The sequence below is a fragment of the Camarhynchus parvulus genome, chromosome 24 (assembly GCF_901933205.1).
Source record: "Camarhynchus parvulus chromosome 24, STF_HiC, whole genome shotgun sequence".
NCBI classification, from domain to species: domain Eukaryota; kingdom Metazoa; phylum Chordata; class Aves; order Passeriformes; family Thraupidae; genus Camarhynchus; species Camarhynchus parvulus.
Window position 1 is genome coordinate 4261003 of NC_044594.1, and position 23443 is coordinate 4284445.

The 23443-nt window shown below is 41.4% G+C and overlaps 1 protein-coding gene and 1 long non-coding RNA gene across 6 annotated transcripts in view; both read left to right on the forward strand.

Moving 5' to 3' along the window:
* The first annotated feature begins 6332 nt into the window (after nucleotides 1-6332).
* LOC115912989 lies at nucleotides 6333-12390 on the forward strand. Its single transcript, XR_004061368.1, has 4 exons — nucleotides 6333-8294; nucleotides 9447-9508; nucleotides 10695-10814; nucleotides 12279-12390. It is a non-coding gene; the product is annotated as an uncharacterized LOC115912989 (long non-coding RNA).
* A 486-nt stretch (nucleotides 12391-12876) lies between these two features.
* The window catches only part of APLP2 (amyloid beta precursor like protein 2), a 49301-nt gene continuing 38734 nt past the window's right edge, over nucleotides 12877-23443 (forward strand). For all 5 annotated transcript variants that reach the window (XM_030964772.1, XM_030964773.1, XM_030964774.1 and 2 more), the window contains exon 1: nucleotides 12877-13019. In XM_030964772.1, coding sequence (XP_030820632.1) covers nucleotides 12939-13019 — 81 coding nt within the window. In that variant the 5' untranslated portion in view covers nucleotides 12877-12938. The remainder of the gene's footprint in view (nucleotides 13020-23443) is intronic.

The following is a 23443-nucleotide window of genomic DNA, read 5'->3' on the forward strand; positions in this document are numbered from 1 at the left end:
TCTAGAATTACTCAGACAAGAAGCAATGGCCCTAAACTTGGCTTAAGTAGGACTCCTGGGCTTGGGTGGGGGGGGATAGTCCCAAGTGAAGCTGTTTAGGATCAGGGGGATTTATTAGTGGCCTCTGAAGTCTAACTTAGTGGTGTACTGCTGCTCAGGTGCTAAAGGTAGATGTTAGGCCTGATTTAGCCATGGGTTCTTGGCCTTTTTTTCATAAAGGTATAAATCGAGTTGGTCTTAAATCTAATATTTGTATTATTACCCTATTTGTTAACAGCTTATAGGACTGGTGCATAAAAAAGAAAATACACTTGTGGTTGGATTTTTTTTATCTTAATTTCAAGCCTTTACTTACCATGGTCTTAAGTTATTCTTTTTTATCATAACATTTTAAAAATTAGGTCTTTGGAAAGAAAAATGCTGCTGACATTTTCTTACAGCATTCTGAGGTTTTAAGAAAACCCCCTTATGGCCTGTGGGTAGGGTTGTGTTGTTTGTCACCACTTGGGGACTGGGGTTTCCTGTGAGTTCTGACCCTGCAGCAGGTGCTGTCTGAGCAGACCCTAGAACTGGTGTCATTTTGGACTACATTCAAAGTATTTTTGCAGTGTGGTTCTTTGCAGTCGGATGTGTCCTTCAAGAGGGTAGTTGTCTGGGTAGAAGAGAAATGTTTGTTTAGTGAGTGATTAGTTTAAAAGGAGGGGATGTTTTCCAACTTAACTGAGCTGGAAGTTAAGTATATTTCACCCACACTGTAGACAGATATATGAATACCTTTGAAAACACCTGGTTTAGAAGAACAGGAGGAATCAAATGGAGCAAGTGCCAGGATTTTTCAGGGAGTTAAGGCTGCCTTATCTCTGAAGCTGATAAAAACCAAATGATATCATTCCAGACAGCCATTAAGATTGAAGCTGCGGCCTCTGCCTCGGTGCAGATGGCTACAAATATGAAACTTCTGTAGTCACACAGACAGGAAAAACATAAGATTGTGCTGTTCAGGGGAAAAGCACAGAGCTGCCCAGAGCAGGGAATGCTGGCAGGGCTTCTGCTGTGCTTCAGTCAAACAACACTGGAGGAAGGATGCAGATACTGTAGCCTGGGAAGAAATAACACATTTGTTTCCCCAAAATCTTTTAGTGAACAGAACATAACCTTTTGAGCTAGTCTTTTTTCAGGAAATAATCCTCATTGTCAAAGTTCAGGTGATGTTATCCAGGTGCACCCAAGTGTTATGTACTCCAGGCGTGCCCAGGCACCTGACCCAAAACAAAGGTGTTTTTTTTCAAAGCAGCAGATTTACATGGTTAAGTTAGGACAGGACTTTGCATTTCTCTGTTATTATGGAATTGTTAAACTTTTGCTTTGAATTCCTATAACCCCAGCCTGCACATAGTGGAAAAATTCCAGATTTGCTTGCCTGAGCGTGAGGCTGCAGTTCACAATAAAAGATTTGCTGCAGTTCCAGCTGATAGTGCTAGTGTGTCCTGCATCATGTTGGGTTTGCTCTGCCTGCTCTGCCTTAATTTTGCAGGGATCCCTCTGGAGACTTGTTCCCAGAGTTTTGCTGTTAGAATACAACTGGTATTTCCCAGGGCTCTTAAATCTATTTGCTTGGGAAGACTGTCTCTAAAGCCAGTATACCCCACTGGGAGCTCAGGTAGGATCTGGACTCTACAAGTTTATCAAAAGAGCCCAGACATTGATCCCTGATTTCCAAAATGTGCTGCTTAGTGAATTTGCCTGAATAATAGAGCATGGTAATAGCAATGGCATTTCTCAAAGCAAATGTTGAGTATTTTTTATCAAGAAACTTGGCAGCTGCAGGCCCAGTCCCTCAGGAGCTGATTTTTACACTGGAATGTCGTTGCCACTGTGGTAAGATTATCTTGAAAGTTATTCTTATAATTGCTGAGGTATTCAGGAAGAACAGGAATAGGCCTAAGATGACAAGGTCATTTTTCACTACTTGGATCAGCTTAATATGGGCTGAGTTAATCTCTCTGGCAAGTTCTGTTTCACCCAAGAATACCCTAAAAGTTGAATGAGCTGCTTCACATCCTAGTGGTTCTCCTCAACCTCAAAAGGTTGTAAATGCACAGAGAAGAGAAGCTGTGGCTGCCCCATCCCTGGAAGTGTTTATGGCCATGTTGGATGCTCCATGTTGGAGCAACCTGGTCTAGTGGAAGGTCTCCCCTGCCCATGGAAGGGGTGGAATGAGATGGGCTTTGAGGTCCCTTCCAATCCAAAGCATTCTGGGATTCTGTGATTTCCTGTATTCATCTTTGCACTGAATTCCACATCCTGGTTCCCCTTTTCTGCTCTTTCCTCATTAATTCCCTGCAGAACTTTTAGCAACTGTGCTGGTGATGCCTGTTTCTCTTTTTTTCCCATCACTTACCTAGTTTTATTTTTACCTGCTCACTTTCTCTTCTAGTGTAGAAAAAAGTATTTTAAAATTCTGTTATTTAATTTAGTATAGAGCAACTGTAACACAGCAAAACCGCACAGTAGGGGTAAGGAAGACTAAATGTCAATTCAATATTTCTGTGACACCTGCTGGGAATTTATATCCTTTCAAAGTTTTTCTCCAGGTTTTATTTCACAGCTGACATGTTGGTTGATAACAGAAATATGAAATAAAAAGGAATGAAAGAGCCCTCTGCTGTTCAGAATGCTGACTTCTCTTGGCATGGAACACTCAATAGTGAATCATGCAATTGTTAAAAAGCTATTGACAAACATTGGAGTTGAAGGTGGCAAAAAGACATAATGTGCAATATTCTTCCTTCCCTGACTTTAAAGAAACATCTTCCCAACAAAGACAACAACTTACATAGCCATAAACTCATTTGAATCTTATTTTTCATTGCTGTACTTCTTGGATTCTCCCTTGGTAAATGATTTCCTACCCCGTGCCAGATGCTGTTTCCATTCACAATGAAGTAACAGTCCTCTGTGAGTGATATCATAGTACCATACCACAGCCCTTATTGTGACTTCTCAAATTTACCACACCGAAATACGTTCTTTGTTGATTGTTTGGGGACTTTCAGATCTAGGATTTGACTGAAGTCAGTCTAACAAAAAAAAAAAAAAAAAAAAAAGAGAACAGAGCCTGGAAAAATTGGACAGTTTGCAATATGCAAGAAAAACATGGAAACAAAAAGAAGGGCAAAACCAAAGGGTTTGACTATTTGATACGTTCTTGTACAGACAGAGGGAAAGCTTGAAATAAGGCTTGTGTAAGTCATTGTTTTTTAAGTTTTGAGGTGGTACAAATATTTAGTTACTGACCCTGCCAAGAGATCTACCCATGTGCTTCTTCTAGATGATCCAGCTGATGCTGGATTAGTACATGGTGTTGGCCAGGGGAACACCTGGGTTGGGGGCTGCTCCCCTTTTACCACCCCACATGTGCTTCCTGGCCACAGCTCTGCACCCATGTGCCAAAGGAAGTGTATCCAAATACAAATAATTTCTAGATTATCACCCTGATCCTGGGTTTACACCTTTCTAAACATAGACAAGGAACTTTGCAGTTGCTTGCTGTGATCTGTATTTTTTATCTCATGCTGATGCAGTTCCATCCTTTGCTGGGATAAGGTTTATGAAAACTGGTGGGTGTGTTTTTGCCAGTGTCTGTGTGCATAGAAGTGATTCTTTTGAAGGGTTATGTACAGATATATGTTCCAGAAGACAGAACAAATAGAAGGAATCTGGTTGAGTTACTTAAGTTCTGATCATGCAAGGATTGGAGCACTCTGAATTTTAACTACAGATTAGAGAACTTGCATCACCAGGTCCCTGTAAGGTTGCAGAGGTGTATCTGTGTGTGTATATGTGTTTAAGAATAAATTGATCTAGAGATATAATTATATATGCTTATTTTCTCCCCCATTAGAAGTAAAATGGTAGCTGTGAAAAAGAAAGGGAGATGGAAGACTTTTGCAATTGGTTAGTGAATATTGATTTAATATCTTTGCTAAGCAGCTTTTTTTTTTTTGATTGCTTTTTAGCCTTCTCAGTTGACAAAGAATTGGCAAATGGGCCTGTCATCCAGCTGTATTTTCAGTAAGTATGGAAAAGGTCTTGTTAGACATCTTAACAGAAATGAGGGCATTACTTATCATACCCGGCAAAATATTGATGATCTATAAGATTTTAGAAAATAGAAAACTTGGTCAAATTTTGCCCTTATTGTTGTCCACTGAGACTGTACCAAGTAGGAAGAATTTATCCAAAAGGAGTTTTGAGGGAAACTATTAAAATACAGATAAATAAAGACGTCTGCTGACCCTAAGAATCTGCATTCATGTGGCAAAGGATTCATTCTCACACTGCAATGCTTTCTGATATATATTTTTGTATCATCGTTTCCCATTTTAAATTAAGCTCTTAAATCCCAAAGGGGAATTAACTACCATCCATTTGCATTTTAAAGTGAAAACTCAAACCTCAATAGAGTGCTCTACTTAAGACTCCTTTTCTATAACTTAGCCAATGAGCTACATTTTGGTGGAGACCTTTGGGAGTCAACCAAGTGACTGGGACAAGGCAGGAAAGCCTAGAGTTGGAGGAAGCCTAGTAATTTGCTTCCAAAAACACTGAATACACTGTTATCGGTGTGAAGCTCTCCTTCAAAATGGTGTTTTTCATTATTGTGGGGCAAAATGTCTTTAATTTTGGGGGTGAAAAGGGATCCTCAAGCCTTGGCAAGCTTTGAGTGGCAAAAGACACAGGCTGTTCTCTCTTCCTATAAGGGAAAATCGTGGTAAAATAAAAGGAGCAAGTTCAAATTCAGCCTTTTGCAAGATATGGGAAAAGACTATCGGAAAGTTGCAGAACAGAGACTTTGTTAAAGATCTCTCAGGAGCTGACTCAGCTTCTGTGAAAATGTGATTCAGAAAGAGGCTGTTCTCCCCCTCAGGCCATGGGTTTGGGGTGGAAGTTGTAGGCGGCCCCCTCCTTCCCTTGGAGACACTGGGATTCAGCTTCTACTTACATGTCCTAGTTCTTTTCAGCTGTGTCCTGCTCTTTGCCTTTATTCAACTGACATTGACTTCAAATACATGTATTTCTGTATTTCTTATCACCAAGAGAACCTATATTCAAACTTCTTGCTGCTTTAGGAGCTTAAAACCCACCAAAGCACTGCTACATCTCACTTCTTGTGGCCCTCCAAAGAACTCTGTTTCAAAAGTTATAAAAACCCCGGAGCACAATATGAAGCCACTCCCTTGAATGAGTTTGTAAGTCAATAGTGCTGTAGAGCCCTGGATGTATTTGGAGCATTGAAATAAAAAACTTGTAGAGCAAGGTCTGCAAATATGAATTCCTGTGACTGGGAATTCCTGTATCCCACTGATATTCCTCCAACTATCAGTGGAAGACCAGGCTGCTGCTCAGAAAAGACCCTGCAGCTCCTTCCCAATGTCGGGTCTGGTGATAGTGCTGCAGGCAAAGCTGCAGGTCCTGTGTCTCCCGGTGTGCATTTCAAGCATCTAAAGTCAATACTCATGTGTTGAAATAAGAAGGATGACTCGGTGTTTGAGAACTGTGAGGCCCCAATGATTGTAACAGGAAATGTCTTAATATTTGTTTAAATAGAATGATTCAAACTGCAGCATTCTGTGCTGATACCAAATTAAAGTAAGGAGGGGATTTTTGAAGTTATTCTGCTTTTAAGTGCAACAGGGAAAAAAAAAACCACTTAAAGGTACCATGCAGCTGATGGAAAACTACAGTTCCCAGTAATTTGTATTATCAGACATGATGTGTCTCCTAGACATTTTAAATTCCTTATTGCCTGTTCCTGTGTCATAAGTTCCTCATACACCCTGCTCTTGCAAACTGAGTAACTGCTCAAACAAGTGATTGGGGGTGAAATAAAAGGTGACTTTGGTGTGCCTTGAAACAGCTTGTTAGTATAGGCTGTCCATGATGCCTGATGGAACAGATGCTGAATCAGACCTGATTGCAGAGGAAGGAATCCATTTTTTGCTGTTGAATTACACTTATCTTCAAAGATGCAAATGATTCCACATTTATTCAGCAGGACAAGTCCTGAGGTTTTTATATTCCATGTTGTTCATTGCTGTGCCATTTGTTACAATGATTTGCTTTTAATCTACCAATGAATACTGAATGAAGAATTAAATCATGAATCAGATCTCTTCTGTTACTTGCCAGTAACACAAGCCATTTTTATTTTCAATTTCAGGTCTCTTTTACAGTAGAGGACAAAAATAAATTATGAGTGAAAAGAAGTTAAAATTATTCTTCTCAAGCAAGTTTCCTGTATCAATGCTTAATCCTTCCATTATGTCTGATGTCATTAATCATTCTACTGTAATATTTGACACAATCATTTGTGGGACAAATGAGTATCTAATATAAAAGCTGCAATAATACTGACTTATGTGGAACTGCAGCTAATTATAACATACTTGAATTTTCATCTTTCATTAAAGACCTCTGTAAAATGAACAACCTTTCACACTGCTGAAATGACTGAGACAGGAAAGCAGAGGAGGGGTGAGGGAAGAAACATCCAAGGACAACAGGAGAAATCTCACCACCGTAATGAGCCAATATCAGTTGTTGATGGATTCTTTTTAATTGTGGGCTTTTTCTCTTTCAGATGTCTTCTCTACCAAGCTGTAGGACTCAGCCTATTTAGGTTGGAATGTTTTGGTTGCCTTGATTCATGAGCAACTGACTCTGCCATCTTCAGAGGTTAAACATCGCTTCAGTGTTCACAGGTGGACTAGAAGAGATAAAGGAGACAGGATGCCATTGCAGGAAGATATGTCTCACCGAGCAAGAGGATGAGAGTTCACTAAATATTTTCTGCAAAGCAGCCTCTCCTTCCTCTCTCCCCACCGCGTCTTCTCTGTGCCTTTACTTGTAGACCTCTAGAACCTCAATCTTTTGAGTTCTGTCTTGAAGTGTCACGTTCAGTGTTTGTGTTCAGTTCCTTGGAGAAGCATCAGGCATTGCTCTGCCTTGAGATCGTGCCAGTGCTCAAAGCCTTGGATCCATCTGTAGAGAGAAAATGAGCAGCATGAATTCCCAGTTTGTGTATTAGCTAAAAAGGTGGCTAGTCTCTGCTATTTCTGTATTTGGGATCCTCAGTCTGAATGTGGGCTCATTACTCTCTTGAATTATATATCAGAAGTAATTTCTTTTCCTGGGAAGTGAATCCTACATACATGCAAATCTATTCCAAAATGGATTCCTCCTGTCTCTCAGATGTTGCTTTTGCCTTGGGTAGCCTTCAGAAAAACAAATTGTCTGATTAAGTTCACCAGTGGTTTTGCCCCCCATCTAGAAATGAGAGGAGATCATAGATTTAGCACATTTTCTGCATGCTGAGATTCATATGCAGAGTGTTGAAGGAGTAGCTGCTTTCCTTAGCAGCCACTCTCTTGTGCAGCCCTTAAGCATCCTGGATTGATGCATTTTTCATTTTCCAATGCAATTGAACCTTTCTGTGCTGGTGCTTCAGTAAAGCTGTAATATCTCCAAACCTAACAGAAGGGTTATTTTGAAGTTTTCAATTACAGGAGTATTAATGCCAGGCTTGTTTCCTTAACAGTCTGTTACATGCTGTAGGCAAGGACTGTGCTGTTTGAGGTGAATACAGCACAAACTGCTGTGCAGATCTGCCCACTTCAGACATGTCAGTGGAAGCCAGATGAATGACACTGTTTCAGGCATGGATCAGAGCAGTGGGAAAATGGCTAGCAAGAGTTAAGGGTTTATTGGTATAATGAAGGGTAGATTTTCTCCCTTCCCTGCCAATCCCTTTTAAAGAAATCTCTGAGCAGACACAAAGGCTTACTGTCCACCACCATCTACTGTGTCACTTCTTTTCACAGATTTCTGTGCTGTTTTTCTCACGTCTGCAGTTATTCAATTTATCCCTGTTTGTATGGTATGACCCCACTTGCAATGCATCTGTTCTTAGTTATTCTCCATCCTTTCACTCTTCTAAACTTCACTGTATTCCTCTAGAAATCACCTTTTTGTTTTTAAGCTCCTGTCTGCCTCTCAATGTTTCTGCATTTTTTGTTACCATCTTTCTATGGAGCATCTTTGTTCTCACTGTATATCTTAAGCCCAGTTTCTTCAGCAGTTTCCTTCATCTCACTGCTGCTGGACTTCCTACATCTTGTCCCCACTGTGTCATTTTGAGTCAGAAATGGAAGGCTGAGCTGCAAGGCTGCAAGAACCCTGGACTTCCACACAGAAGTGCTGTAGCCAAATACAGATGTCCAATTCCAGACAAGGTTGGCAACCTTCTGATGTTATTTATGAGTCTGAAGAAATATAGTGTCCCACAGGCACTTAAACAGCTGGATGTTGGATCAAGTTTGAGTTGGCTAGTAACAGTTTTGCATTGCTTTCTGCCTCTCACACAGCCTTGATGATAGGTAGAGGTCTTGCCTGAAGGGCAGGATGGCTCCAGATGAGTTGGGGCAGTTAGGTGGGTATCATTTCTGCACTGTATTTTTCCTAGAAGCACTGCTTAGTATTTCTTATATTGCTGAATTGTATTCAGCAGTAGTACAATTGGAGTATTGCAGGCTCGTCCCGCGGCCACTGGAGCTGACGGGTGCCGGCTAGCCGCTCCCGGAGTGACCGGTGGAGACCACGAATCCCGCCACTCCCAGGTCCTCTGCGAGAGCCCCGAGTAGTGGCTCCGCCTGCGGCGTGGTGACGCAGGTTGAGCAGGACTGCGAAGTACTGAGGCGAAGGAAGGAAGGAGTGGACACACGTATGGGTGCCAAAGCGCTTTATTAACGCAGGCAGGGCCAGTAACGGTGTCACAGAAAAACTGTTGGGGAGGCTCTTAAAAAGGGGAAGGGCGTGACACGAGGAGACATGAGGGACCAATGAACGAAGCCCAGGGGAGGAGCGAGGGACAAACTGAACCAATAGGAATGGCACAGGGGAGGGAGAAGGCTCAGGGGACAAATCATATGTTAAGTAAGGGAAGATTGACATAGAAATTTCTCTAAATGAAAGGGGATTGGTTACAATGATGGTAACTGGTGGGAGGAACAAACCATTATGAGGGAGAACATGGGGGGAACTGAGGGTCAAACCAAAATCTTAACTTATAAAAAATAACCAACTTTACAACAAAACCTGTACAGCACACACAATGCTACAGAGTATGATTATCATACTCCAATAATAAGCAATAGGGAGTTCTTTACTTAATCCCATCACATTCTTTAGTTGTTTCTAACTTCAGTTTGCATTCTACCTCCTAAAATGCAGATTGACTCAATTCTACCTCTTCAAGCTCTACCTTGCACATACCTGACACACAGAACTAGTACGAATGATGCGATCCCCCTTTTAAATCTTCAATCAAGTTTAGCTGTATAGGATTACAATTCACTGGTTAGACTAATATTACACTTTAATTTCAGGAATTCAAGAGAATGGTGGGAATCTTCAAAGTTTGCTCACTTCTCCTGAACTTATACCCCAGGTACTGAAAGGATCTGAATGCATCAGTTTTGTAAAGTTGCTGCTTTAATGAGAGACTTTAATGGTACCAGGTGCATGCCTTGATGACTTCTGTTTGCTCTTTCTATCATGAATGTAACATTACTCTTTCAGAGCACATTTTTGCAATCACAAATATGCTCTTTTTAAAAAAAAAAATATTTTTTTTTTTTTTTTTTAAAAAAAAAAATATTTATTTTAAATAATAAAATTATATTTAAACAAAAAAATTAAAAAAACAGAACTTGGGTAAAACGGGATTCTTGGAAGTAAATGTAAGCTGTTGCCTACCTAACAGGTTTAACAGCAGGAGAGGTGTCTTAGGGAATGCTGCAGCCTTGGAGCATTGATTCAAATTGGTGCTGTTGTCACAGGCAACAGACAAGTACCAGTGCTCACCTGAAATAGACCTGTGCCCTGAATTAAACACAGCCATCATGTCACTATGCCTGCAGTGACCTGTGTGGACAGGTGGCTGAAAAAAGCCATCCCTGTCGCAGACATCTTTTGTGAAAATCCTTTTCTTTAGGATGTTTCCTTCTGAGAAGCTGAGAGGCCTCAGAAACAAAATGTAAACAATGGTTATCTGCTGCTGTGGAATGCAACAGGTGGATCCGTGATTGGTCTCGTGTGGATGTTTGGAATTAGTGACCAGTCATGGCAGAGCTGGCTCTCTCTCTCTGTCCGAGCCACAGACCTTTGTTTTCATTCTTTCCATTCTATTCTTATCTTAGCTAGCCTTCTGAGATGAAACTTCTCCTTCTATTCTTTTTAGTAGAGTTATAATGTAATATATATATCATAAAATAATAAATCAAGCCTTCTGAACATGGAGTCAACATTCTCGTCTCTTCCCTCACCTGAAAACCCCAGTGAACACCATCACACATCCCCAAATCCTTTCCATGCTAAAAGCCTTTGTGTTTTTTCCAACTGATGGAATTCCATTTGCATCTTGCTGGAGGCTCTTACCTCAATCTCTCTCCCTGCCATCCTGCAGGCATATGAATTTAGTTGCATGTAGAGCTCCTGATCATCAGCAAGAAACGACCAAGGTCTGGGAGATAAAACCTTTTTTTCTGGGGACTTTTTGTCCTGGTAGGACTGATCTCTCTGTATGAAGGGAAATGTGTCATTCTTCAAACTTTGATTGCTCACTTGCTTTTTAGGCAGTGAAGTGAGCACTGATGGCCTTGGCTCTTGAAGAGGAATATCCTGTGTTGCAGCCTCACTGCAGGACTTCAGCTCTAACACCCTGGTGTATCTACACAGTTCAGGACTAGGAGCAGGTGAGGATGCAGCTAAGTTTGTACCTCATACTTATCAGAGAGACTTCTCCAAGAGTCACCAGATTTAAAGTTGTTCAGAAAAACAAGGATCACACTGTTGGAGTCAGTGCTGTGAACATAAATTCTCACCAAGCACTATGTAAATATTAAAAGTAAATTAATTTATACAGCACTTTAAATACTATATAAATTCAACCTCGAATGAAAGTCCCATCCCAAAGATTTATAAAGAACTTGTACATTTTAGACTGGGAAAAAAAATTTCTCCTTTTTAAGTAAAGGGAAAAGCCTAACTCAGAATTGTCTTGTTATTTACTCCTGTATTCATATTGCACATTAAAATACTTACATAAAATGTGTCAGTTTTCAAAAGCAACTTTTTACTCTGTTTTTCAACTGCACTTTGCCAGACTAAAAAGAGAATTATATATGCCAGAGGACTGCAGTAAAAGACATTTAAGGGTTTTCAAATCGTGTAAGAAAGAGACTATAGTAAGTGACCAGTGGAACAGTGAGCAATTTTAATTAAAACTGGGCTGCTTATTGATCTGTCATACAGATTTACCCCATCTGCAACATTTCAGCAATGTTCCTATTTCAGAAAACATCACTTGTAAGAGCCAGTAATGAATATGGAAGTTAAGAATGGAAATGTTTTGTAACTGGGACATTCTGTGCTAAGATCTTTTTCCATCCCATTTAAGCACCTCGCATATCTTCACACAAAAATGAAAGCAAATATATGGAATCTATAGGACAGTCTATCCTTGTCTAGTGGAAGGTGTCCCTGTCCATGGCAGGGGCCTGGAACGAGATGAGCTTTTCCAACCAAACCATTCTGTGATTCCATGATATTGCTGTTCTAACTTAATGCCAATGGGTTCACTGCACGTCAGTGTGAAACAAATCCATCAAGTCTAAAATATATTGGTATTTTTAAAGATCTTATGTTCTTGAAACAAGTGGGATCTTTAGCGGTTGCGTCTTCAAGGTGGTCATTTGTCATCCCTGAGCTGACTGACCTACATTTCCATTGGGGAAACCAAGAAAAGTACTAAAAAGGGGCTAATAAATGCTCTGCACACATATGGAAGGTCTGTGGTATCAGCAACTGCACTTGGTAGATTTGCTTTTTTCCTGAAGGGTTTGCTTATTTTAAAATTCTAATTATTTTAAATTTCCATTTTTAAAGTAACATGGTGAAATTAAAATACCCTCACTGCAAATTTGGCACAAACCCCTGGTTTTAAAGACAGAAGTGTGTCCTGAAATAGCAGCACTAGCAGTGGCAGAACATCTGCACTGGAAGGAACTGCTGCTGTGCTCTGATTGAAAAGAAACATAAACTGAAGGTGGTGATGTGTCTGTTTTTTAATTAAATACATGCACGTTATTTAAAGTTTATGGAGAGCTGTGCTGTGTTTACAGAGCAGCTTGTGTGGCAACACATGTGGTGTCTTCCAGGTAGTGTCTGGTGAGCACCTGGTGTTGGCAGCAGGATGAAGCCATCAAGATTATCGTTCTTATTGTTCAACAGCTGTATTTTAAGAAAAAAAAATAAAGAAGGACATATGTGTTGAATTTTATTATGAAACCCAAATGGCTGGGAACTTGATGCTTGCACATGGGTGGAGAGCTTTGAGAAATTGGGCAAAGATGTAGAGACGGTTTTTTGAGTGGGAAACATCGTTGTTTTATTTTTAGATGAGGAAAACGCCTCATTAGGCTTTTATTACCCCAGAATGTTCCTGCTCACCGCAGTGGTCAGGTGAAGCGCTTAGCCTACAAATGGCCATACAAGCCACGACCTTTTCCAGGGCTCGCTATGCGGAGTTTTCCCTCTGGACTGGCTTCTGTAGCAGCCTGATGTGGCAAGGCCCGACCACACCCCGACCCTGACTGTCCCCCCACGGCTCCCGTCACCGCCGGCAGCCATTTCCCGCCGGGGGGCGGCTCCACCCGTCGTGCCCCTCGTTCCATTGGCTGGTAGCGTTGCGGAGGTGCGGCTACCTGCCGCCTCTCGATTGGGGCATGCAGCTGTCACTCTAGGCGGAGGCGTGGCCTGGCGAGGCGGGTCCCCGCAGGGGCGCTGCGGTCGCAGTTGTGCTCGGGCGGCGGCGGGTGATGGCGGCGGCGATGGGTTCTGCGCTGTTGCCCCTCTTGGCGTTTCTCGGGCCCGCGGCCGCGCTCGCCGGATACATCGAGGTGTGTGAGGGGTGCGGGGGAGGGCTCCCTCGGGGTACCCGATGCATAGGCGGGAGGTAAGCGGGATTCGGGGTTTCTCGGCTGGTGTGGAGCCGCCTGGCGATTGTCCAGCGTCTTTGAGACCTTCCCGGGGTGGTGAGTTCGTATTTTACCGGTGTTTTCGGGAAAGCCGTATCCCTCAGGCCGCTCATCTGGACAGGAAGCTCGGTCTCACCGGGATGCTTGGGGCTGTTTTTTTGGGGACGTGACCTCGGCATTTTTGGCACGGGAACAGGAGCGGCCCGCTTCAGATGGGTCCAGAAGCATTGAAGACTGCTAGAGGGCTATTCCCTAGGGAGAAATCTCGGTTGAACGAATCCATTTGGTTGATGATGGATCCAAAATAAATCTTTGCGTTGGAACTGGTACCTCGGCATTCGGGGAAGATGCTTCAGCTAAGTGTAAAGGCTTTGCATTTCATATAGAAATGGCTTAGATGCCCATAGGAATCTGTGTTTGTATGTGTGTGTACATATAAATACACACACACATAAACGAGTATATATTACTTTTGTATGTACGAACACGTATTGTATTTGTGTATATGAAAATAACTGGACAGAGGAAATTCCAGCTTTTTCCTAAATCTAAAAGCTCAGTGTAATCTAGCTCTCCAAACAACAAGATGAGTAGGAGAAAATCTTGTGAGTTTAAAAACTTGATACTATAACTTGTCTTATTAGAGGGAAGGAGCAAAACAAGGAGCTAAGTATGTGCTGAGCTTGAGAAATGGCACGTAAACAGAGTTTAATAATCTATGCCTGAATGTTGTTTGGAAATGCAAAACAGCTGCATCCCACAGTCTTGTGGAGGTTCTGGGTTATTTAGGGCTGGATCAAGATAAGGCTGGTGTCTGTGAATGGCTTGATTTGAGAGTTTACAGTAAATTTTAGCAAGCTTGATTAAGCAGAACATCTACCTCTGTGATGCAAAAATCTAATGCGCTAAGCTGGTGGTAATTCCTAACTGGCAGTGAACTTGGATATTCTTAATATATGTTGTATGAAATTGGTCTAGTCCATGATTCTGCTTGTTTGCTTGCTATTGAGGAATACTATTCCACATACTTTGTACCAATCTTTCTGTTAAATTTCTGTAAATCAATGGGACATGGTTGATAACTATTTGTGGAACAACTCGTGGGGAGGTTATCTTGCAGGAAGGATTGTGGAGCTGCTCTGAGGACATGGAGCTAATGCCCAGATCAGGTTCCTTGGCATTGCCTTGGTGGCAGGGGACTGTCTGATGCTACATCCAATCTCTTGCACCTGTTTGGCAACTCCTCCAGCTGTAGGTCACTTCCTCTCTTACATCTGAGACAGATTTGGCTGCTGTGCATATCCCTTCTGGAATTTGCTTCTTAGGGACATGTACCATGAAAAATCAGCTTGGAAAACAAATCTAGCTGTCACTTTATTCGAAGGCCTGGTGGTGTCTGTGTGATGAAACAGATACCAAGTTTTGCCCGTCCCAGGACTGGCAGAGGGGGAGAGTGGCTGTGTCACACGTTGACACTCCAGGAGGGGCCAGCAGCCCCAGAGAGGGGGTCACTGGCCTTTTGGAGAAGGATTAAAATGCAAATGTTCCTGCAATTCAGTTTGCTTCCTCTGAAGGCATGATAGCCGCCTTCGTCTGCTGGCATAAAATGTCAACTGTGGCATTTTAATCCTTATTTTTGCTGCATTCTTTCCCATTGTCTTGTCGGTGGGGGACTGCAGCTCTCAAGTCTTTATTGCTGTCAGATTTGCTCAAGAACCACTCTCGATGCGGAGCTTAGGAAGTAAATGGTTTTGTTCTGGGTTTTACACTGTGGTCATTACTGGATTTTACCAGATAATGTGATGAAAAATATGCAAGCAGTTGGTTTTTTAAAATAATCAAGATGTCATTTGAAAGTTATGGAGAACATGTAACAATGTCTGCAGTTATTAGTTCAGCTGGATTGGCATGGTCCCATTAGGTGGATTTTCTGTCTCTTGATTATCTTAGCTCCCATTCCCTGTCCCTGGAACACCCAGTAATCTTCTTATCAACTACAATCTGTTTTTCTTTCTGTGCAGGACAGAGCAAGGGGAGTGGCAGTTTATTTTTTTTCTCTTAAATTATTGTATCTGAACTCTTGACTAGGGTGTTCCCAAGGGTTGGTGCTGGTGACAGTCAGTCTCTCTTTCAGATCATAGTGTGGGGATGGCTGATAACCTCTGACAGTCTCTCCTCCAAATGAATATGAATCTAAGAGTTTAGAGAAATCATGGATCCCAGCAATTAATGTGTTTCTTTCCATAGCAGTATGTGTCTGAATTTTGCTTGTTTTGATTGTGAAGTTCCCAAGAAACTCAAACAGGACACTCATGCCAACTGGGAAAAGAAAATAAATCTATGCTAATTAGATCTGTATTCCAATGATAAACTACTTCTGCTGTGCCCTCAAGACCTTTGAAGGTGCAAAGTTTTTTTTTATTACTTGACCTTTTTGTGTAATCAAATCGAAGGCAATGCAGACTTGATACGGCTTTTTTTAATAACGTTTGGTATTTTTCCAAATCTCTCTTGTATGCTTACGTCTGTTACCTGCCTGCTCAAGTCACCAGGATTTGGGGGAGAGGGAAAAAAAGGGTGTGTTTTGCAGCAGAATTTCATGCTATTATTTTTGTCTCATATTGCTTAAATTCTCCCTGACAAAAATATCAACCTTGTGCCACTTCTGCAGACCTTGGGGACTTCTAATTGCCTGCGGCATCGAACAAAGAATTCAACCTAGGGAAATTTCCACTTCAGTGTTTGAATCCTGAGCAGAAACAGCTCAGGAAAATTCCAGTCTTGAGCCTGTGGCCTTTAGTTTGCTCTCAGTTCTTAAAACTTTGCTTCCTTGTGTTAGGAAATACAGCTTCCTATGAAGGTGATAATATGCAGTGCCTCTTCTAAGCTTCAGTAAAAGCTCCTCTGAAACAAAGATATGGAAATAAAGCAAATCTGATACTGTGGGGAGGCTCTGGATTTTCTGCTGCAGTGTAGGATGGCAGGTGATGATAAGTGCTTCTTTTTGGAGGATGCCTTCAGCTCTCCTTGTTTCACCTGTGAAATAATTATCACCTCTATTAAATGTTATTTAGGCATTAATAGCTCTACCAGGGATTGAATGACTTTTTTGTTAAAGTGGTCGTTGCATCACCTGCAAGTAACTCAAAAACTGTTCTGTAGGTGGCTTTAGCTTTATTGTAGTTACGCAGTGCTTCTCCTCCAGCTCCTGGGAGTCCAGGGAAGGATTAGTGCAGTTCCCTGTGCTCCGCTCCAGTTGTGCTTCTCTCTATATGTGACTTGTAAAACTTCTGCCATTGCTTTTCCCTGTGTGTGTCTTGGAGGTGTATGGGCTCAATCTTGGAAGAGTAAGTCACTTGATTGCAGCCTCTGCTTCTACGCATGTACTTAAACCAAAGCCTTGTTCCTCAGCTGAAAATTGGAGAGAATTACACCATCCCCATCTATTTCTTGTTAGAAGACAAATCCTTTCCCTTTCTTTTTTTACACTTTGGCATTTCACACTCTGCTCTTTAACTCCTCAGGCTTTTGAAATTGATGCAATCCCTCAGGCTCTTGCTCTTGTGCTTCTTCTGTGCAGTAAAACTTGGTGTCATTGTTTTTAAGTTCAGGCAGTCAGCACCTTTGAAACATGGTGTTAATTTAAGATGATACTTGCTCTTAATTGGAAGCCTTTCAATATTCACAGTGGCCTAGAAACCCTTCTGGTGAGGCTCTTAATTCAGAATTGTACTTGAAATTGCAAGATTGACCCCCTCTTTCTTTTTTTTTTTTTTTTTCCCTCCAAACTCTTGTCTGCACCCATTATGGACATGTTCTGCTTTCTCTACTTGCAGTGTGTTTTTCACAGTGAAATGGCATCTCCTACGACAGGTTTTACTTGCTGGGTATCTTAAATGGAGTATTTAGGGCTTTGTGACTATGCATTAACTATATTAATGTTATAATTTGCTTTTGGGTATTTTCCTTTTCACCTTTTTCCTATAGGTGCCAATAAGTCTCAGGCTTGTGGGGAGAAATGAGTTGACAATATTGTGTATAAAAATGTACAATTTTTCCATATATAGATATATACTTATTATGTGCTTACTAGCGTGAGTTACAAAGTAGTAAGAAGGAAGATGTCAGTAAATTGTCAGGTTCTTCTTATTGTGAATTATCCAAAATGACGTGTTCTTTCTGGTTTGGAAGGGTTGATGGCTCCTCCTCAGATACAATAGAATAGAAGTAACTTTAGCCTGTTAATACTGTTACTTCTATAGGGCAAGTGGTTGGTGCTGTAGGAGCAGCACTCTCGCTCCTGAGGGGCAGTGCACAGGGAAAAGTGCATTTTGGGACGCATAATTTGGCTGGGGTTTTCTTTGAGACTAGTTTCTTAACATGAGATTTTACTTTTTTTAATTTATGAATTTCTGCAGCTGTAAGCAGGGAGATATATATACATGCACACACACATTTCACATGGAGATCTAGCTTGTGAATGACAGTCTTTTTTTTTTTAACTTGTTCAGCACTAGATTTACTACTTCCACCTCCATCTGCCTTCTCAGTTTCTCAGTTGGAGTTAAATATATATTTGTGATTGAGTGTTCTCTAAGCTATGTTACCTTATGGGAGGACATGGAAAACCTATGTACGAAAGAATACAGAAGTGTAATCCACCTTTTTTAGCCTGGCTTTTAAATGTCCATTGGTTCTAATGCTTGCTCTGAAGGATTGATGTTTAAAACGCAAAATTCTGTCTTTATGTGCATTTGTAGGAGTTTTAAGTTACAACCTAAGATGAATGATCAAAACACCAATGTTCTGCAAATGATGTTAAACTAATCTCCCTGGCAGCCAAACCCAGCCTGCTTGGCTTTATGTAATCAGGTGTCCACCTGATCAGGAGCACATGTGGCTAAGCTGCTTACTAGCTTTTCATTCGGAGGTATTACAGGGATGTTTTGTATACAGCCAGCGGGGAAAAGGATGTACTCCTTATTCTTGAAAGATCAACCTGTAGATGTACTAAATTGAGTTCTAACTCCATGTTGTCCTGTTTGCCTGCTGTGGTAATGCTCTTGTACAAATGAATGTATTTCAGATCTTCATTTTAGTTTATTTTTTCAATAGCCTCCTAGTCACTTTTAACTAGTGTGCACAGTCAAATGTTGCTGATCTCTGTGGCATTTGGTGATTTATTTCACTTTCCATTTTTGCTGGTGACAATGGGAAGTCAAATCACATGTTGGCACTCTGTTTCCTGAGGAAAACTCACTGCTGGGTGAGGCATAGTAGAGAACAAAAGGCTTTCTGGACTACAGGCAAGCCTGGTTCATGTGCATTTCATCTGATTTAGAGATTTCTCCTGGCTAGACAGACCCAGTAGTCTGTGAGGACTGGTGCAGCTGGACTATCTTGATGTTGGAGTGTTTACTGCAAGGATAGTGGCTTCACTTGAGCTGTTTTTTTCCTGATGATTTGTTTCTCAAAATGACTCTGTTGGGCTGTGAAGTAACATCTGTTAGGAGTGGTTTGAGGGAACTCTTAGTTCTCAACCTGCAGATCAGTGGCTGCTTAGAGAGTTCAGTCTAATCTTCTTTGCCAGTGCTTTCTTGGGGGGTTCCTCCTCTGCACCTTCAAAAGTCTCACCAGTTATTTCTAGTGCTAGGTGAGCTGTGGGGTAGAATGCTGTGGTTAGACAAGGCCTTCAGTTGATGAAGCAGGGTCTGAAGTTATTCCATGCAGTATGTGAGCTTCGTAGAAGCTTATGGAACAGACAAGTCAATAATTGTTTGGCTTGGATGGCTTCACTGTGCTTGGAGACTAACAGAAGATCATTATCAAATTATGACTTTGAGCTCAAGTTTTTCAAACTATCAAGTATGAAGGGCATTAAAATTGTCAGTATGACTTAGATGCAGCCTGAAAAAAACCCCAACGAAATCCACAGAAGGTGGGAGCTGTGCCTTGGTTCCCAGTTGCGCTGGAGAAGCTTTGGGGTGAGGCACTGAGTCATTGGTGTGTTACAGCTGTTGGCAGTGTCACCGACCTGTGGTGCAGCAGATGATAAATGTGCCTCAGCAGACAGATCCCAGGCTCTGGCTCTGTGACAGGGATGCATTTAGGTAATTTCATATAGTAAGCTTCTCTCTAACAAAATTATAGCAGTGCAAAGTGTATTTTGATCCAGGTCAAGGACAGGGACAGGCGGACACTCGCAGGCACACCGAGCTGGCTGAGACCATGCTTTACTGGACTCTAACAGCAGGTTGATATTCAATGAAATTTCCTTTTAAAAGTAGCTAATTGTCATCTCCTTACGGATGACTTCATGTTTAAATAAATGCAGTGTTTAACGTTGAAAATTCCTGTTCTCATTTAGGTCTCTTTTCCTCCAACAAATGTTTTCTTGTTACGTTATATTTTCAAATGTGTGAGCTGTTCTGAGGTGAGGGTCAGGGAGATGGTTTCTTTCAATTCTTGCATGAGTGAGAATTTTATTATTTTATTAATGCTCTACTATAGTAGAGCTTGTGTTTTCTCATGAAGATGTTGTGTTTGGGTTCTTGAACCCATCACTACAAACCTCTAAATGGAGCCAGTGAGGTGAAAAAAATCTTCATCTGGGGATGGTGTTGCAGAGGTGAAACAGAGGTTTAGCAAACTACTTGGTATTTTCCAGAGTTGCCTTATGCTAACTTCAGTACTGAGATGCTTAAATCAAAACCCAAACATTTGCATTTTTGATCTTTGGGAGTTTCTTTAAAGGCTCTTATGTTTTTTTTAGCCTCCAGCTCCCTGCCAAAAGCTTTGTTCCTTTTATTTTGGATTTTGTGTTGATGAATCCCACTAGTTATGATGTCATTGCATGGTGTGAAATGACAGCAACAAAAAGAAAAATCTTAACCCATACCATCTGTTACAATAAATATTATGCACTCCTATTAGATTCCAAGTGGATTTGGATTGCATATTTTCAAGAGAAGCTGGTCTCTGCTTAGACGTTTGGTACCCTCTAGCATAAAGCCTTTAATCACCAAATTCTCTATATGGTTTTGGATTTGACATGACACATTGCCAGGTCTAAGTTTAGTTATTTTTTTTATCAGTGTTTAATCTTCTGTCATTCATATCAGGCCTAGTAACTTGCCAGAAATAGTCCTAGAGGAATCTGCGTGAATTAGGATAATTCACTAATACCAAGCATTGGTTGACTTCTTGCAGTGGTCATCTTACAGTAATTGTGGCCTGAAATAGAGAGGGGCAGATTTGCTTTAATCTCATAAGTATTCTTCTCAAAGATTAAATGCAGAATGTTGATTCAAACCTGTGGTTAGTGCTCCCCGAGAGTGTATTGGCATTTGCATGTGTCTTTCCCTGCATAATTTATCAAAGCCCTCACTGAAAAAATTGAATTTGATAGGTGTTTTATTTTATGCTGCACGATCACGAACATGTTCAGAAATGCTAAAGAAGAATGAAATGGTGTCAGGATCCAAGCAGAGCACGGAACCTGCCTTAGCAGCCTCGGTCAAAGATGAATTCTGAAATGCAGGGTACAGCAGTGCTTGTGCATGAACTGAAATGTGCTGCCTGCCAGGAAAAGAGGAAACTGAGAAATTTTTGAGGGTGTATGTTATTGTGGAAACCGGTTATTATTCTTGAATGGAGCAGGATGCTCTCAACTCCCATTTGGACTTGGGATAAGATTTAAGTGCCTCCAAGTAGTTTGAGTTGCAGGGTTTCAATAACCACTTCATTTCCAGAGGCTTTAAGTAAAGCCTCAGTGCTGGTAATGTCAGGCAGTGGAGAAGGTTTTCCCTTGGTAACCAGCCAAAAAAATGGAGATTTTGCATTTGCAGTGTATTGATGTATTAAAACTCAGCCTTTGGGCATGGATAGACATGATGCTGTGGCTTACCTGGGCAAGACCCAGACCCCGGAGTTGCTGAGGGAATTCTTGAGGGGGTCACAGAATGAAGTTGTGGTGCTCCTTTGAGTGTGTGAAGTTTGGGCTTGGGACAGAGCATTGTGTCACTGCAAGAGACATTGGGGAAAGAAGGAGGGACAAAAACATGTTCCTGCCCCTGTCACTCCTGATAAATGCTGTCTTGTTCAAATTGCATCAATACTTGCCCTGCAACAAAGCCAGTCAGTATGTGGATGTCCTGTTAAGGGTGCAACCACTTTCTCAGAAGCAATTTTCCAGTAGCTGAGGCAGAGATGGATGACCTCCCAGAGCAAAGGCTGGATGGGGTGGAAGGATTTGCACTGCTTTATGCCCGCCTTGTCTACGGCTGTCTTTGTGGGCTGGATCACAGCTTGTCACCTGTTCTGTCCCTCTCCTCCTGCCTATGTGCTTATGCACTTTTTGCCTTTTTTTCGTGGTATACACATTTGAGTTTGTGAATAAGAACTTGCACTAATCACAAGAGCTGAAACCTATTACCTGTGTTTGAATCCATAGTGCTGTGTTCTATGCATAGTGTTTTTAAATAATCCTTAATTTTAAATCCTTGTGTCTTGCTGCAGAGTATATCTTTGTTTCTCAGGTTAGGAGACCAAGAAATAAACATAAACCAGCTGATCTCTCCCTGCACAACAGGTCCTTCCCTTTGCATCCTGGCTGCCAGGAAGAGGAACTAGAAGAGCTGGATTCCTCACATAGTAGGGTTTTTAAATGGCAGGAAATCTTCTTTCAAATTTGCTAAAATGTAAAATCCACAGTACAGACAAAAGGGATTTTGCAGTTGAGACTGAAATTTCTGGGTTTGGATAGATTTGTTGCGCTCAATTCTACTGAGCAGGCTTTTGGAACTTGCTTCGCATGGGACTTAGCGTGATGAGGAGAATACTTTTCAAAATATAACTATGAGAGGCTTTCCACAGAGCATCTACAGCATGTTAATTCCCTCTTTCACTGCAGGGCCCTGAGTAGAATGCAGCATTGTAGTCCTTTTGTAATAGATGCTGATGGATTTCAGGAGCAGTGCTGTTCTGAAATGGCCCCTGTCATACTTTTAGTGGTGTATGTGCTAACTGCTAAACTTGGTACTGCAAGGAAGAATATTATGGAGACGCCCAGGAAAATTTTGGGCTGCAAGCTTCTGGTGTGCTGTAGCAGAGACATGAGGAGCACTGCTTTCCAAGACCCTAAACGGCCTTTTGCTCCAGGCAAAAGCAAAGATGATTTTACTTGATTTGCTTTGCTGTCCTTGATTTCAGTTTGGCTTTTTGAGCTTTATGCCATTGTCTTTAAAGACTTTTGCAAAAATTTGAGTCATTATTCCTCATTATCTAAGTGGCTGATAGCATTACTCATAATTTTCTGTTGTTTTATTTATTAGGCTGTGATTCTTAAATTTATTTTTATCTTATAACTGGGGGCATAACAAACATTTAGCCACAGCTGGCAGCAGCATTAACTAAGATAGGTTTAATGTGCTAAACTTTCAGCAGCTCTTCCCCTGGTGTTGACTTGGAGATGCATTGCCTCTGAAAGTCCTTTGTCGTTTTTTAAGAGGATGCTGCTGACCTGCTATAAGCTGTTTCTCAGTTCATAAAAGAGGGCTGATTTTTACTGTTTATAACAGCAAGATTTAGATATACCAGATCAAGCAAAGCAGAGATTTCTTTTTGGTTGATGGTATTTGCCTTGGAATGACTGCTCTACCTTGAAGTGGCTCTTCAGATAGGTCTCTGAGCAGCGTCCATCTCACAGTCTCTACCTACAACATGTCCAGGATGATGCTCTTCACTGATGAAGGGGATTAAAATAGTCATTAAGCTGCTGAATACACCAAATGTCCGGTTGAGTACAAAATAAAGATAGTGAACATGCTGGAGTGATACAATCTGTTGGAATGCATCAGGATGGGAACATCTTTAACTTGAGCCAGACTTGAAATGCTTATATCACAGAAAGATGAAACCAGGACTTAGTTTGCGTATGGAAACTCTTGGCCTAGTGCTGTCTGTAGAGACGCTTTCTTGCTCTCATTTTTCTCTGCCGTGTTTAAGTGGATAGTTGGTCCTGTCTGCCCCACCTTGACTCCTGAGTGTCACTTAAAATGATGTGCTTGGCACTATTGTTAGGATGCTTCCTGCAGTGAATTAACTTTGGGAACAATCCAAAGCAGAGGACTGTTCTTATTTATTTCCACCTCTCTGGGTTAATATTCAGAGCCTTTAATTGACAGGTATAACTTTGAAAATACAGACAGCCTCTAACGCAATTGTATGACTGTGACTGAATAGTTGATCCATTTGCCTTTGTTGTCCAGGCTGTAGAGCTGCCACGCAGCCTTGACACCCACAAATCCATTTTGTGCTGGTTACCAAACCTGTTTTCCCCCTCTAAC